Genomic DNA, 14,913 nt, shown 5'->3' with positions numbered 1-14,913 from the left:
GGCGGTGATCAGGACGCTGGTATGGTGTATGGCGGTGATCAGGACACTGGTATGGGGTATGGCGGTGATCAGGATGCTGGTAGGGGGTATGGTGGTGATCAGGATGCTGGCATGGGGTATGGCGGTGATCAGGGTGCTGGTATGGGGTGATCAGGATGCTGGTATGGGGTATGGCAGTGATCAGGATGCTGGTATGGGGTAGGGCGGTGATCAGGATGCTGGTATGGGGTATGGCGGTGATCAGGATGCTGGTATGGGGTATGCGGGTGATCAGGATGCTGTAATGGGTATGGGGTGATCAGGGTGCTGGTATGGGGTTTTCAGCTGCTGCTTCAGCCTGCTGTACACTCACAGGCTGCAGCATCACTTCTGTCGGCTCTCACAGTGTGAGCAGAAAAAAATGGTGCTTGCTTTCAGTCTCTATTGTCTGCCTTGTGATTACTGGGATTGGACACGGCAATCACATGGTAGAACACCATTTCATCACCTGGACAGAGCGGTAATGTGATCCACTGTGTCCGGGTGACACTCCGATTGCCAGGCTCCCAGGGTTCTGTGGTGACCCCTAGGTGGATATGGGAAGCTGAATCAGTTGGTCTATTATCCATGAACACAATATGATTTCCCGATCTTGCTGAAGTTGGCCAGTTCATGTAAAAGACCATCCTGCACCACGTTGTTTCAGTCTCTTTGGAAGGCTTTTCTTACCAGAAGAACCAGTTGAAATGATTGAGAAAAAGATTAGCTTAAAATAACACTCTGTCCAAAATCAAAAATGACATACATAAATCAGCTACAACATCATGACCACCCCCTTAATATTGAGTAGGTCTCCCTTTTGCCTCCAATACAACTCTGACCCATCAAGGCCTAGTCTCCGCTAGACCTATGAAGGCATGCTGTGGTATCTGGCATCAAGCCGTCAGTAGTAGATCCTTTAGGCCCTGTACGTTGTGAGATGGATAGGCCTCAAAGGATTGGACTTGTTTTTCTAGCACATTGTACACATGCTCGATGGATTGAGGTCTGGAGAATTTGGAGGCCAAGTCAACACTTCAAACTCGTCGTAGTGTTCCTCAAACCCTTTCTGGAACCATTTTTGCAGTGTGGCAGGGAACAGTATCCTGATGAAAGGCCACTGCCACAAAGGAATATGGTTTACATGGAGGAGTTTACTTTGCCACCAACAATGTTTTGGTAGGTGGGACATGTCAAAGTAACTTCCACATGAATGGCGGCAGCCAAGGTTTCCCAGCAGAAGATTGCGCAAAGCATCTCACTGCCTCCACTGGCTTGCCTTCTTTTCATACTGCATCCTGATGCTATCTCTTCCCAGATAAGTAACACACACACACCCCCGGCCATCCAAAGACCAGGCAACCTTCTTCCATTGCTTTATTGTCCAGCTTTGTTGCCCATTGTAGGTGCTTTTTGACCATGGACCAGCATGGACACCCTGATTACGCAGCCCCATACACAACAAACTGCCATACACTGAGTGTGCTGACACCTTTATATCAGAAGCAGCATAACTTATTCAGCAATTTGAGCTCCAGACGGTCTTCTGTTGGATCAGACTACGTGGGCCAGCCTTCACCCCCCACGTGCATCAATGAGCCTTGGCCGCCTATAGCCTGTGACCAGTTCCCTGGTTTTCCCTCCTTGGACTACTTTTGGTTGTTCCTGATCACTGCAGATTGGGAACATGTCACAAGAGCTGCAATTTAGGAGTTGCTCTGATCCGATTATCTAGCCATTACAATTCAGCCCTTGTCAAAGTCGTTCAACTCCTTATGCTGGCCAATTGTTATGAACTGCACTGCTCAGAATTCTCTAGGATCTTGTCAGAAGGATGGTGGCAATACCTCCATCAACACAGGAGTCGGCGGTAGGGTAAGTATATAAGTATATTAACCACTTGACCTCCAGAGGATTTACCCCCCTTAATGACAAGGCCTCTTTTTCTACTCGGCGCTGCACTAATTCAACTGATAATTGCGCAGTCATGCAATGCTGCATCCAAACGAAATTTACGACCTTTTTTTCACACAAATAGAGCTTTCTTTCGGTGTAATTTGATCACCTGTGCGCCTTTTATTTTTCACGCTATAAACAAAAAAAGCCAAAAATTTTGAAGAAAAACAATATTTTTTACTTTCAGCTATAAAAAATATATAGTAAACTCAAAGTTGGTTATAAAATTAGGCCAAAATGTATTCTGCTCCATGTTTTTGGTAAAAAAAATCCCAATGAGTGTATATTGATTGCTTCGTGTGGAAGTTATTATTATTATGCAATTTACGCCATTTTTCTGCTTTACAACACTGCGCTAGTTTAACGGACAATTGCACGGTCATGCAATATGGTACATAAATGAAATTTACATCCTTTTTTCCCCACAAATTGAGCTTTCTTTTGGTGGTATTTGATTGCCTGTGCGGTTTTTATTTTTTGCGCTATAAAAAAAAAGGCTGACAATTTTGAGGAAAAAAAAACAATATTTTGGACTTTTTGCTATAAAACATGTCCAGTAAAAAAAAATGCAAAAATCAAATTTAGTCAGAAATTTCTGCCAAAATGCATTCTGCGACATGTCTTTGCTAAAAAAAAAAACCCAATACGAGTAAATTAATTGGTTTACGTGAAAGTTATAGCGTTTACAAATGGCAGGAAAGATACTGGGATTTTTAGGTTTTTTTTTTATACTAATAATGGCGGCGATCAGCGACTTATGGCGGTGATCAGTGACTTATAGCAGCGACCAGCGACTTATGGCGGGACTGCGGCGGACATTCTGACATTGGGGGGTACTGACTTGGGGTCACTGACATCCCCAAAAACACTAATACAGTGATCAGTGCAAAAAGAAAAACACTGACACTGTACTAATGGCACTGGGGAGGAAGGGGTTAACTTTATTTTGCAGGGAAGGGTTATCTGAGTGAGGGGAGTGTTTTACTAGGGGGCGGGGGTGTGTGCTGGACGGGACAAGGCTGATCAAGAGAGAGAAACTCTTCTTTCTCGATCATCTCGTCCTCGAGCTGTCAGGGAAGTGACAGACAGCACAGCTACTGCAGCTGTGCTGTCTGTCACTGTTTGCCGCCAATCGCCGGGAAACAGCCGGTAAAGACCGGCTGTGACCCGGTGACTGACATCCACGGCGGTGATCGGCGGGACAGATAGGGCGGTGGCGTGCCTCGCACGCGCCCCCTATCTGTTTACAAAACACGCGTTTTAAAATGTGGTTTTGCCTGCCAGTGCTGCCATGCCGCTGTATTTCTACAGTGGCAGGGCGGCAAGTGGTTAAATAACTTTTTTGCCAACAGTTTTTTTATGTTAGTGAAACCTTTCGGGGGGCCTTCTGTAAGTGAGAAGTAAGGTCTGTTTTAAGCCATGTAATACCACTAAGGTCCATCAAAATTTCCATCACATTATTACGTTAATTTGGCCAAATGGTAGAACAGTCTACGGAAAAACAAAATGTGTGTAATAAATGTATATTTTACCATTGAATGTGATATTATTCATATATTGCAGTGTGACTTTAAAGTGTAAGTACTTGAGAAGGATAGAGAAGGATCCGTACAAGGACGTTATAATGGAGGACCATCCATCCCTCCCATCACCGGGTAAGAGGAGACTTTCATATCTTGTATTGAGGATCCACTCAGGTACACACATCCTCTGATATAAAGACATAGAAACAATGTATTCAGTCAGTGTGTGTGTTTCCTACAGATGGATCCAGTAATGGGAACCCACCAGAGAGATGTCCAAGTCCTCTGTATTCCCGGGACTCCACACAGGAACATCAGGAGATCCCTCAGGAGGATCAGGTAGATGGAACTCATTGTCTTACAAATACTCTTCATACAAAGGCTTAGTTTGTCTTAGGCAATGACAATAATTTATTGTTTTTTATCTGTTAGAATACAAATCCAAATAATATAAAAGTTGAAGTGAAGGAAGAAGCAGCAGAGATGTCTACGATGGGTGGTGGTCCATGTATGGAGGAGAAGATCCCTCCAGAAATCAGCACAGGTGAGTAATAAACACTAAATCCCGAGAAGAGTCCCACATTCTCCTTGTTTAGTCACTACAACAATCTCTTCTTCTCCCCCCTCCTCTGTCAGTACACAGTAATGGGGGGACAGTATGTGCCCAGTGGGGGGGTTAGGAGCCATCAGCCTCTATTAGACTCCGGCTCTCCTCCTCACATCATGTCATTGAGACGTGACCAGTCTCCCCCCACACACACTCTTTGGGGTCTCTCATACATCTCAGTACAGGGGGCATCACTCTCATCTTTATTCACAGACTCCGGAGATACCAGAGACTCTCGGAGAGACGTCAGAGCCAAGGAGAAGGAGATAAAAGAGGAGGAGACTGCCATAGAGATCGGCATGGGTACGTGATATTCAATAAATACAGAATAGGTCAGACATACTCAAAGCTGGTGTATCACGTTTTATTTTGTCATCCAAATTAAAAGACAAGTGCGAGATATGAAGACGAACAAACACATTTACTTACCTAGGTGGATGCAGCACAATTTGATTCACAATGCATTCTCTGCATTTAAGTAGAACTATACTTACCTCTGCACCAGCGATGTGGCGTCCCTGAACTTCCCGCCCAGCCACTGACATCTTTGGGCAGCCAGCTTCCGGGTCTCGATTGGCAAACGCCTTCATTGGCTGGGTGGAGGTGACATCACTCCCAAACATGCACAGGAATTCAATCAGATTTGGCATTGCCGAATTTGTACAGCGAACTGCACGTGTGTGGATCACTGTACAAGACTGATAGGCTGGTAGGTAACCTAATGCAAAGGGGACAAAGCATGTCTCTTCTGCATTAAATTTCCTGCCTGTCCACCAACTTCTGACTTTAGCCTAAAGTTCCACTTTAAGGTAAAATACCTTTCCATGTACGCTCCCCCATCTCCCTCTGAAATACTGACCTGAGCCCAATCAAGAACCAGCACTGTGCTCATCTCCAACAGCACTGCTCTTCTCTCCCCTCTTCTCACAGGAAGCTCAACAGCAGCAGGAGCCATTGGCTGTCAATCAAATCCTGCGAGCAGAAAGTGGGAGGCAAGGCTGTGCCGCACTGTGTGTGTGTCAATAGATGACACAGTGGGGCTCAAGATTGAGCCCACACAAGTGCCCCCATAACAAGCAATTGCCCAGCATCTGCACAGATATCCACCATTCCAGATCAGACCTGGTCTTGGGAATCAGATACATCGGCAGATCCTGGGACTCTTGTATGTCCCCTACTGAAAGAATATTGAGTTGCAGAGCTCTGGTGTGAAACTGGGCATAAGGGACCACATTGAAGGTGACTACCATTTTACCCAGCATCCGGATGCAGGCCTGAATCAAGTGACTTTGCAGTGACCTCAGGGACTCTACCTGGGAACAAAGAGACAGGCATTTCTCCTGTAGAAGAAGCAGTGCCTTCACCTGTGCTGTGTCAAGGATGAAGCCTAAATACCCCAGACATTGTGTCGAAACCAAGGCTGACTTCTGAAGGTTCAGCAACCAACCAAACCTTTCTAGGACCTGTACCATCTGCTCGAGTGGGGGTGCCTCTTCACTGTGAGGAGGCCTTGCCTCTGGACCCGGAGGACCTGGGGGCCCAATTCTTCTTACACAACTGGGATTTAGGCTTTTGTTTAGAGCCGAGACTTATTGCTTACAAAAGGTACTCTTCTTGGGTACCGATTGGCGCCACCGGTTTCTGACCTGTCACCTTGTTCTTTAGGGGTAAAAGTGTTTTTCCTTCTGAATGATGCATCCTAGGATGGTCCAAATAGATGTTTGCACTCGAAAGGGTAACCTCTGAATTTGCTTCTTGCTGAAAAGTTCCCCTCTCATGTGGACAGACATGGTGCCCACCAGTGAAAGCTGTCATATGGAATCCTCCAAGGCATCCACTGAGTTACTCAAGGCTCTCGAAGAGTCTTCCAGAAACTGCCAGATAGCGGGATCCCCTGAGATTTTCTGGAACAGAGCGTACACTTTGCCTCAAGGACTTGGCAAACTCCCACTGCAAGCTGCAGAGCTGTTCCTACCAGACAGAAGGGCACCTTAAAGAGGGCCTCTAACCTCTTATCCATGGTATCTTTAAATCTTGGAACCCCATTATTCAAGTATGAAATGGCCAAGTCAACAGGTAGAGAATGACAATTGTAGAATTCTGCCTCCAAGGGGTACTGCTGAGCACAGCACTTCGGAGGTGAAAACACCTTCTCTGGGTGACTCACCATTCAGCATACATTACTGCCTGCAAATGAAGGTACACTGGGAAGCAGGACTGAAAACTAGTGACTTTACCTGTGGGATCACTGCCCTGGACCTATAAAGCACCGTCAGTAAGGTCACCTGGTACACTGTACCCTGAAAATTGCTGCCTACAGAATCCAGTGCTAACCATCAACGTTACTTGCACAGAGGGGTCCAGGTACAGTCCCACTTGGCTGTAGCGACCAATCCAGATGGAGACACCCACTGCCCCATTAGTGGTGTTAGGAACAGGCCAGAAAGTATGGGACTAAAGCCCACGAAAGGAGACCTTCAGAGAGACATCAGTAGGCACATCCATCACCCAAGGACACTAGCTTCAAACAGGTTTAGCCTGGCTGGGAAGGGTTATGCCTGGGTTAAGATGAAGATGGGTTAAGAGAGGAGAGAGAGAGAGAGAGAGAGGGGAAGAGAAAGAGAGAAGAGTGAGGGGGGGGAGAAAGAGAGAAGGGGGGGAGAAAGAGAGAAGGGGGGGAGAAAGAGAGAAGGGGGAGGGGAGAAAGAGAGAGGGGGAGGGAAGGAAGGGGAGGGAAGAAAGAGGGAAGGGGAGGGAAGAAAGAGAGAGAAGGGGAGAGAGATAGAGAGGGGGAAGAGATGGGGGAAGAGAGAGAGGGGGGGAGGGGGGAGAGAGAGAGGGCATAGAGAGCGAGGAGAGAGAAGAGAGAGGGGGGGGAGAGAGAGGGGGAAGAGAGAGAGAGAGGAGATGAGAGGGAAGAGAGAGAGAGGGAGGGGAAGGGGGGGAGAGTGAGAGGGAAGAGAGAGAGAAGAGGGAGGGAGAGGAGAGGGAAGAGAGACAGAGGAGAGGGGAGAGAGAGAGGAGAGGGAAGAGAGAGAAAGGAGAGAGAGAGGGAAGTGTCCATTCACCTGAAGGAGGCAGTATAACCCAGGTAGTCATGAATATGAAGTCCTCTTTGTCCTGTGAAAGCTTTATTCTTACCTGTCCGGTTGGTGTTGTGCTGAAACTTTGTTCTCTTGAAGAGCTTTCAGTGCTGATAATATTTGACACATCCAGGTAAGTCAAATAGCGGGTCACTTGCTGACCACTGTGGTTCCTCCTGACAACCCCTTCATTCTTTATAGGACACATTTGTGACATGGAGGTCTGCAGGAAGTACCACAGCGGCCAGCATGGGACATGCTATTTGACGCTCCTGGAAGTGTCGGGAAGTATTAGTGTCCAGAACTCTTGACGATAGTGAAGTGATTTTAAAATCAGTATATTTTCTTATAAAATGTCTTAGAACTCCAAAACATTATATATTTTTTAAAGCAGAGGCCCTAGAGAATAAATTGGTGGTTTTTGCATTTTTTTTTTAATCTCACACAGTATTTGCCCAGCCATTTTTCAAACGTAATTTTTGGGGAAAAATACACTTTTCTTCTAATTTTATTGCAAAAAAAACCCCCACAATACATAACCTAATTTTTTTTGTAAAATATAAAAAACGATGTTACGCTGAGTAAATAATACCAATCATGCCACGCTTTAAAATTGCGCACGCTCGTGCAACGGTGACAAACGACGTAAATTTTACTATTTGTGTGCAACATTTTCAAAGCCTTTAGAGGTTACCACTTTAGATTTACAGAGGAGGTCCAGTGCTAGAATTAACCCCTCGTCCTCCAGAGGATTTTCCGCCCCTTCCTGACCAGGCCATTTTTTGCAATACGGTGCTTCTTTACTTTAACAATTGTGCAGTCGTGCAACACTGCACCCAAATTAAATTTATGTATTTTTTCCCCACGAATTGAGCTTTCTTTTGGTGGTATTTGATCGCATGTGCGTTTTTAATTTTTTTTCGCTATAAATAAAAAAAAAAAGATGCCCAATTTTGAGAATAAAACAATATTTTCGACTTTTTGCGATAAAACATGTCCAGTAAAAAAATTTTAAAAATCTAATTTCGTCATAAATTTAGGCCAAAATGTATTCTGCTCCATGTCTTTGCTACAACTATCCCAATACGTGTAAATTAATTGGTTTACATGAAAGTTATAGCGTTTACAAATGGCGATTTAGATACTGGGATTTTTTTTTTGTTTTTCTAGTAACGGTGGCGATCAGCGACTTATAGTGGGACTGCGGTGAGCATTCTGACACGGGGGGAACTGACTTGGTGTCACTGACATCCCTAGTGACACCAATACAGTGATCAGTGCTAGTAAAAAGCACTAACACTGTACTAATGGCACTGGGCAGGAAGGGGTTAATGTGAGGGGCGATCAAAGGGTTAACTATGTGTAGGAAGTGTTTTACTAGGGGGCTGTGTCTGTGTGCTTCACTGTAAGCACACTGATTTGCTGTGTAGGAGCTGACAGAGGAGAGAACGGTTTTGTTTACAAACAGTTCTCCCCCCAGTTGGAGATGCTTGACAATCACCGCCTGGGACCCGGTGATTGACAGCCGTGAAATGCAAAATCACATATATATATACGTGATTTTGCGCACCCTTGCCGCCTTGTACCAGTACAGGGTGGATGGGACGCATTTAATGCCCATGATATTACTATTGCGGCGATACTCACATGTGTGGAACGATTTGTGTGCATATGGGACCGATGCATGCGTTCGCCTTTGCGCATGAACACGGGGGGGCTCTTAAATTTTAATTTTTTTTAAATTATTAATTTTACAGTTTTTTAAATCACTTTTATTGCTGTCACAAGAAATGTACACATCCCCCGTGACAGCTACAGACACGTGACAGGTATTTTTTTAATGGCGGGATCTGTTCTATAGGATCCCAGATCCCGCCTCTGCACCTGAAAGCATTCAAAACACCAAGATCAGCGTTTTTGAATGCTTTCAGATTTTTAAAAATGGCGCAGAAAGTTTCCAAGTAAACCAGAAGTCATATCAGGTCATTGCTTCCAGTTTACAATAAGCCCTCATGCACAAGGGATGTTTTTACAGCGGTTGTTTTTGGCTTTTGGCAGTTTTTTTCTACAGCCAGTAAACCCCCCAGCATCGTATCCTATGTGTCCATGCACACATAGATTGGAATCAACGTTTTTTGGCTGGAAAAAAAAAACGGGACTAGTTGGTTTATAGAGGAGTTTTTTAGCTGTAAACACGCCCTAACACTGCAAAAATACGGTAAAACGCGGCAAATCGCACTAACGAGCCAGGCCTTCTGTTTCCTCTTGTACCAAATTGTATTGTAACTGTAATGTCTACCTTCATTTTTTAAAGTGCTGAGCAAACTGTTGGCACTATATAAATCCTGTATAATAATAATAATAAAATGCCGCAAACCGGCATTTTTGGACTTTTTTTGACCAAAAAATTGCTGAAAAACGCGGGAAAACACCGCTATTCGCAGAAAAACATAGCTAAGCATTCATTCAAAAAACGCTAAAAAAGCTGACTTTACACAGCTAATGTTACCAGCGTTACCAAAACATCCCGTGTGCATGAGGACTAAGCCCTGGTTCACATATGCGTGTTCCTGTGATCCGCGTTTTGCGCGGGCACGAGAGCCCATTCATTTGAATGGACTCCTGTGCCCCAGGACCCGAAGGGAAGAAGTCCCTGCACTTCTTCTGAAAACACAGCCCACACTGGAACCTCGGTTCCCAGTACGGTTGCGATTTCCAGTGTGGGCAGCGTGCCGTTAGAATTAATGGCACCCGCCCACGGGTCCGCATTCTTCTGTGCAGGTGGTGCGGATCCGTACATATGTGAATCTATCCTAAAGGAGAGCCGATCAAAGCTGACTCTGGCTTTGTTTGGATGTCCGGCCAGCTGGCCAACACCCTGGCTGGTTACTCAGTACTCCCGGTAGGGCAGGAGATTCCGAAAGAGCGTTGGAAGGTGGCGGGAGGTGCAGGGACGTCCCCTCCCACTGCTTGTATAAGCAATCAAGCCGGCTCTAAAACCAGTAGCTGGGTGATGCCTGCACTCCGGTATAACCACCCAAAGTCCAGTGCTGTACGCGTACATCGCTGATCCGAAAGTGGCTTCTTTTTCTTCATGTATTGCTGCAAAACATTATTATATCTGTTTAACAGGGTGAGTATAAACAGGTACACTTACTTTTTATCATGAACTTTGTCTTTTCCTGCAGATGGCCAGTACCAGAGGTGTGATATAGATGACATCATATCGAGATCCTTTGAAGAAAATCCTATTCCCGCGAAACTCCATCCTGTACCCTACAGAGCAGATCTGTCATCTAATTCCGCTACACACAGGAGGAGTTTTTCTAACGATGGTGACACCGACCAGCATGGAGGATCTTTTGTCAAAAAGGCAGATCTCATCTCACCGCCGATAAGCCAAAAAGTAGAGAAACCATATTCGTGTTCGGAATGCGGGAAGGGTTTTACGCGGAAATACAATCTTAATATACACCAGAAAAGTCACAGAGGGGAGATCCCGTATTCGTGTTCCGAATGTGGGAAATGGTTTTCTTTCAGTTCAGATCTCACAAAACACAAGAGAACTCACACGGGGGAGAAGCCATACTCCTGTTCTGAATGCGGAAGATGTTTTTCACTCAACTCTGACCTTACCAAACACAAGATGATTCACAAGGGGGAGAAACCATACTCCTGCTTGGACTGCGGGAAGCGATTTACTCGGAGGTACAATCTTCTTGCACACCAGAGAAGTCACAAAGGGGAGAAGCCTTTTTCATGTTCCGAATGTGGAAAGTGTTTCCGTTTGAAACATTTCCTTACTGAACACCAGAGAACTCACACGGGTGACAAGCCGTACCCCTGTTCTGAATGTGGCAAATGTTTCGTCAAAAAATCGTACCTCGATAGACACCATTCCATTCACAGCGGAAAAAGGCCGCATTCGTGTTCGGAGTGTGGAAAAGATTTTGCTAGTATGTCGACTCTTAACAGTCACCAGAGAATTCACACGGGGATGAAACCGTTTTCTTGTGCCAAGTGCGGTGAAAGTTTTTCTCGAAGATCGACGCTTAACGTACACGAAAGAGTTCATACGGGGGAGAAGCCCTACGCGTGCCCTATATGTGGGAAATGTTTCGCACAAAAATCAAGCCTCCCGAAACATCAAAAGACTCACACTAAGGCTGTCCGATATGTCTGGCATTCCTGTTCTGAATGTAGGAGGTGCTTTAGGAATAGATCGAATCTACATGCACACGAGGAAGCACACAAGAGATTAAATCTAATGTTAGATCAGATCAAGAACGCCATTGACGAATCTTAACAGAAAAGCCATTGTGTGCGAACGTATTGATATATTGTATAGAGGTGTTAGACATTTTTGTTATTTATTGTTGTCAAGCGTGATGTTATTAAAAACAAATTTATCAGTTCAATTTGCGCAGGTTTTCTAAAATGTTTGAAAAGCATTTTCTTGATGTGTGGCAAACGAGTAGTTTTCAACATAAACTATATTGCCAAAAATATTGGCCACGCCCTCTAAATCATGTGATTCAGGTGTTCCAATCACCTCCATGGCCACAGGTGTATACAATCAAGTCCCTAGGCATGCAGACTGCTTCTACAAATATTTGTGAAAGAATGGGTCGCTCTCAGTTACTCAAAGCGTGGTACTGTGATAGGTTGCCACCTGTGTAATAAGTCCATCCGTGACATTTCCTTGCTACTACATTAGGGATGCACCGAAATTTTGCACGAAAATAGCCCTATCGGCATTTTGCCAATAGGAAAAATTTAGCCGATGCAGGAGACTGTGTGTACTGCAGATGTGGGGGGGGGGGAGAAAGGCAGGAGCAGAGCAGTGTATACAGTAACATGTCCTGATGAAGTCACGAGATCACGTGATGCAACGCGTCGACGACCTCTGCATGTGACGCACTTCCGGCGTGGCGCCATTTTTGAATCTATCAGCGCTTTTCTCTTCATGCAGTATACCTTGCACATTGGATTTTATCCTGATTACAGCTGTACACCTTGCTCATTGGTTTCTACCTTGATATACTCAAGCTACATTTATGTGAGTGCACTTCTGGTTCTTTATTATATGCCATTAAACAGTATTACACTATGGGATTGTGTTCTCTTTCTGTTCTATGGGCATATGATCTATGGTACCTATATGAGTGCTAAGCTGCCTGGTGACTGGTCTGGTGGAGTGATGATGACCTATTACCTGTGACATTGTCTGGTTATTAAAGGGGCACCTTGAGGATCCAGAGAAGAGGTTTATTTGCTTTGTGGCCCTGCATGGTCATGATGTGGAGGTGAGAGGCCATTGCAGCCATACCTTTTGGGTTCACAAGGCGGGTGCTTGGATACCCACATTGTGCATGAATAAGGAGATCACCACACCATTTATGGACTTCTTTTACACTATATAAGTTTAATATGTGTTTCACATGGTGCTTGTTTCTGACCTCATAGCAGGAACTCACATTTGTTTTTTTAGCGTGTCCCTTTTAGGACGCTTGGGGGTCACGATTTATTATATCCTTATGTGGATTGGGGGCACGTGTGTTGTGTGATTATCAGTTGATCTTATACCTATTTTATACAGTATATTGTTTTTTATATGAGGATTAGCGTTGCATCAATTTTATGTGTTTATGACTTTAGACCTATATGGTATAGGATAGGATGCTAGCTGCTGTCTTAATAATTTTTTAATCTATACATTGTTTCTGCCCTACATAAGAGCACAGGAGGATCTAGTCTCTTTTATATAGTAACTGGCTGTCACTATAGGTCAGTGCCGGTATTTAAATTTAATTACTGGCTTTTTTTTCTTTGCTATAGCTCACAGAATTAGCTGTCACTTTCCCCCCAGCTAAAAGAAACAAAGTTTCCGTCCAGAGATAAAAGAAACAATGTTTCCTTTTAGTTTCTTTCCTGAGATAAAAGTAACTGTTTTCTTTTAGTTTCTTTCCCGAGATAAAAAAAACAAAAAAGTTTCCTTTTAGTTTCTTTCCCGAGATAAAAGAAACAATGTTTCCTTTTAGTTTCTTTCCCAAGATAAAAGAAACGTTGTTTCCGTTTAGTTTCTTTCCCGAGATAAAAGAAACAAAGTTTCCTTTTAGTTTTTGTCCAGAGATAAAAGAAACAATGTTTTCTTTTAGTTTCTTTCCCGAGATAAAAAAAACAAGGTTTCCTTTAGCTCCGGGTAAAGTGACAGCTAATTCTGTGAACTATAGTGAAGAAAACAAAAAAAGCCGGCAATTGTATTTAAAAATCGGCACAGACAATAAAGTGGCAGCCAGTGAGAGAGCTTCTCTGTATACACTGCTCCTCTCCTGCCCCCTCCTTGCACACACTGCCCCCTACCCCGTACAAAGAGGACCTGTCACTCATATGTTATCACATAGGGGACTATTGGTCCCCTATGTGATAGCAATAAAATCATATTAAAAAAAATAAAAATATACAAGAAAGTAGAAAAAAATACAAAAAAATTGGAGCCTCCTCACCCCCACATACACAGACATTTCAGTTTTGGTTCGGTTTTTGGCCACATGCATTCTGAATTTTTGGTATAGATTTCGGCACCAGAATTTTCATTTCAGTGCACCACTACACTAAATATTCCACGCTCAACTGTTAGTGGGATTATACCAAAGTGGAAGCCACTGGGAACAACAGCAACTCGGCCACCAAGTGGTAGGCCACGTAAAATGACAGAGCAGGATCAGCGCATGCTGAAGTGCACAGTGCGCAGAGGTCGCCAAATGTCTGCAGAGTCAGTAGCTAAAGACCTCCAAACTTCGAGTGGCCTTCAATTAGCACAAAAACGGTGCGTAGAGAAGCCTTTACTGCACCAGTGCCACAAAAAAGCCTGGTTACAATATGCGCGACAACACCTTGACATGCCTCACAGCTTATGGCACATTGTAATCTGGAGTGACAAGACCAAAATAGGGCTTTATGATCACAACCATAAGCGCCATGTTTGGATAAGGGTCAAAAAGGCCTATAGGGAAAACAATACCATCCCTACTGTGAAACATGGTGGTGGCTCACTGATATTTTGGGGGTGTGTGAACTCTAAAGGCATGGGGAATCTTATGAAAATTCATGGAAAGATGAATGCAACGTATAATTAGAAAATACTAGCAGACAATTTGCATTCTTCTGCATGAAAGCATGGGACGCTATTGTCCAGTGGGATAATGACCCTAAGTACAAGGCCAAGTTGACCCTCCAGTGGTTACAGCAGAAAAAGGTGAAGGTTTTTTAGTGGCCATCACAGTCTCCTGAATTTAATATCATCGAGCCACTCGGGAGATCTCATACATGTGGTTCATGCAAGACAACCAAATAATTTACATGACCCAGAAGCATTTTGAGAAGATGAATGGGCAGCTCTACCACCTGCAATACGGGGCTTCAAAGACAACTATTACAAAAGACTGCACATTGTCATTGCTGCTAAAGGGGGTAATACACAGTATCATGAGCTAAGGGGATGCAGACTTGTTAGACTTGCATTACTGTGTCAGAAGCTGTGAGGTGTGTCAAGGTGTTGTCAGGCGTATTGTAACTGGACTTTCTTGTGGCATTGGCACAGTAAAGGCTTCTTTCTGGCAACTCAACCATGCAGCTCATTTTTGTTCAAGTATGGTCTTATTGTGCTCCTTGAAACAACCACACCATCTTTTTCCAGAGAAGCCTGTATTTCTCTTGAGATGAC

The 14,913-nt window shown here is 44.3% G+C and overlaps 1 protein-coding gene across 1 annotated transcript in view; it reads left to right on the top strand.

Annotated features, from left to right (window-relative positions):
* The window catches only part of LOC149466305 (uncharacterized), a 92,432-nt gene extending 80,135 nt beyond the window's left edge, over positions 1-12,297 (top strand). The window contains exon 8 of the mRNA XM_089672903.1: positions 10,677-12,297. Coding sequence (XP_089529029.1) covers positions 10,677-11,493 — 817 coding nt within the window. The 3' untranslated portion in view covers positions 11,494-12,297. The remainder of the gene's footprint in view (positions 1-10,676) is intronic.
* The last annotated feature ends 2,616 nt before the right edge of the window (positions 12,298-14,913 follow it).

This window comes from Staurois parvus, unplaced genomic scaffold, assembly GCF_062004578.1.
Source record: "Staurois parvus isolate SC_StPar_1 unplaced genomic scaffold, SC_StPar_1.0 ptg000132l, whole genome shotgun sequence".
Lineage (NCBI taxonomy): Eukaryota > Metazoa > Chordata > Amphibia > Anura > Ranidae > Staurois > Staurois parvus.
This window is presented reverse-complemented; position numbering and strand designations above follow the sequence as displayed.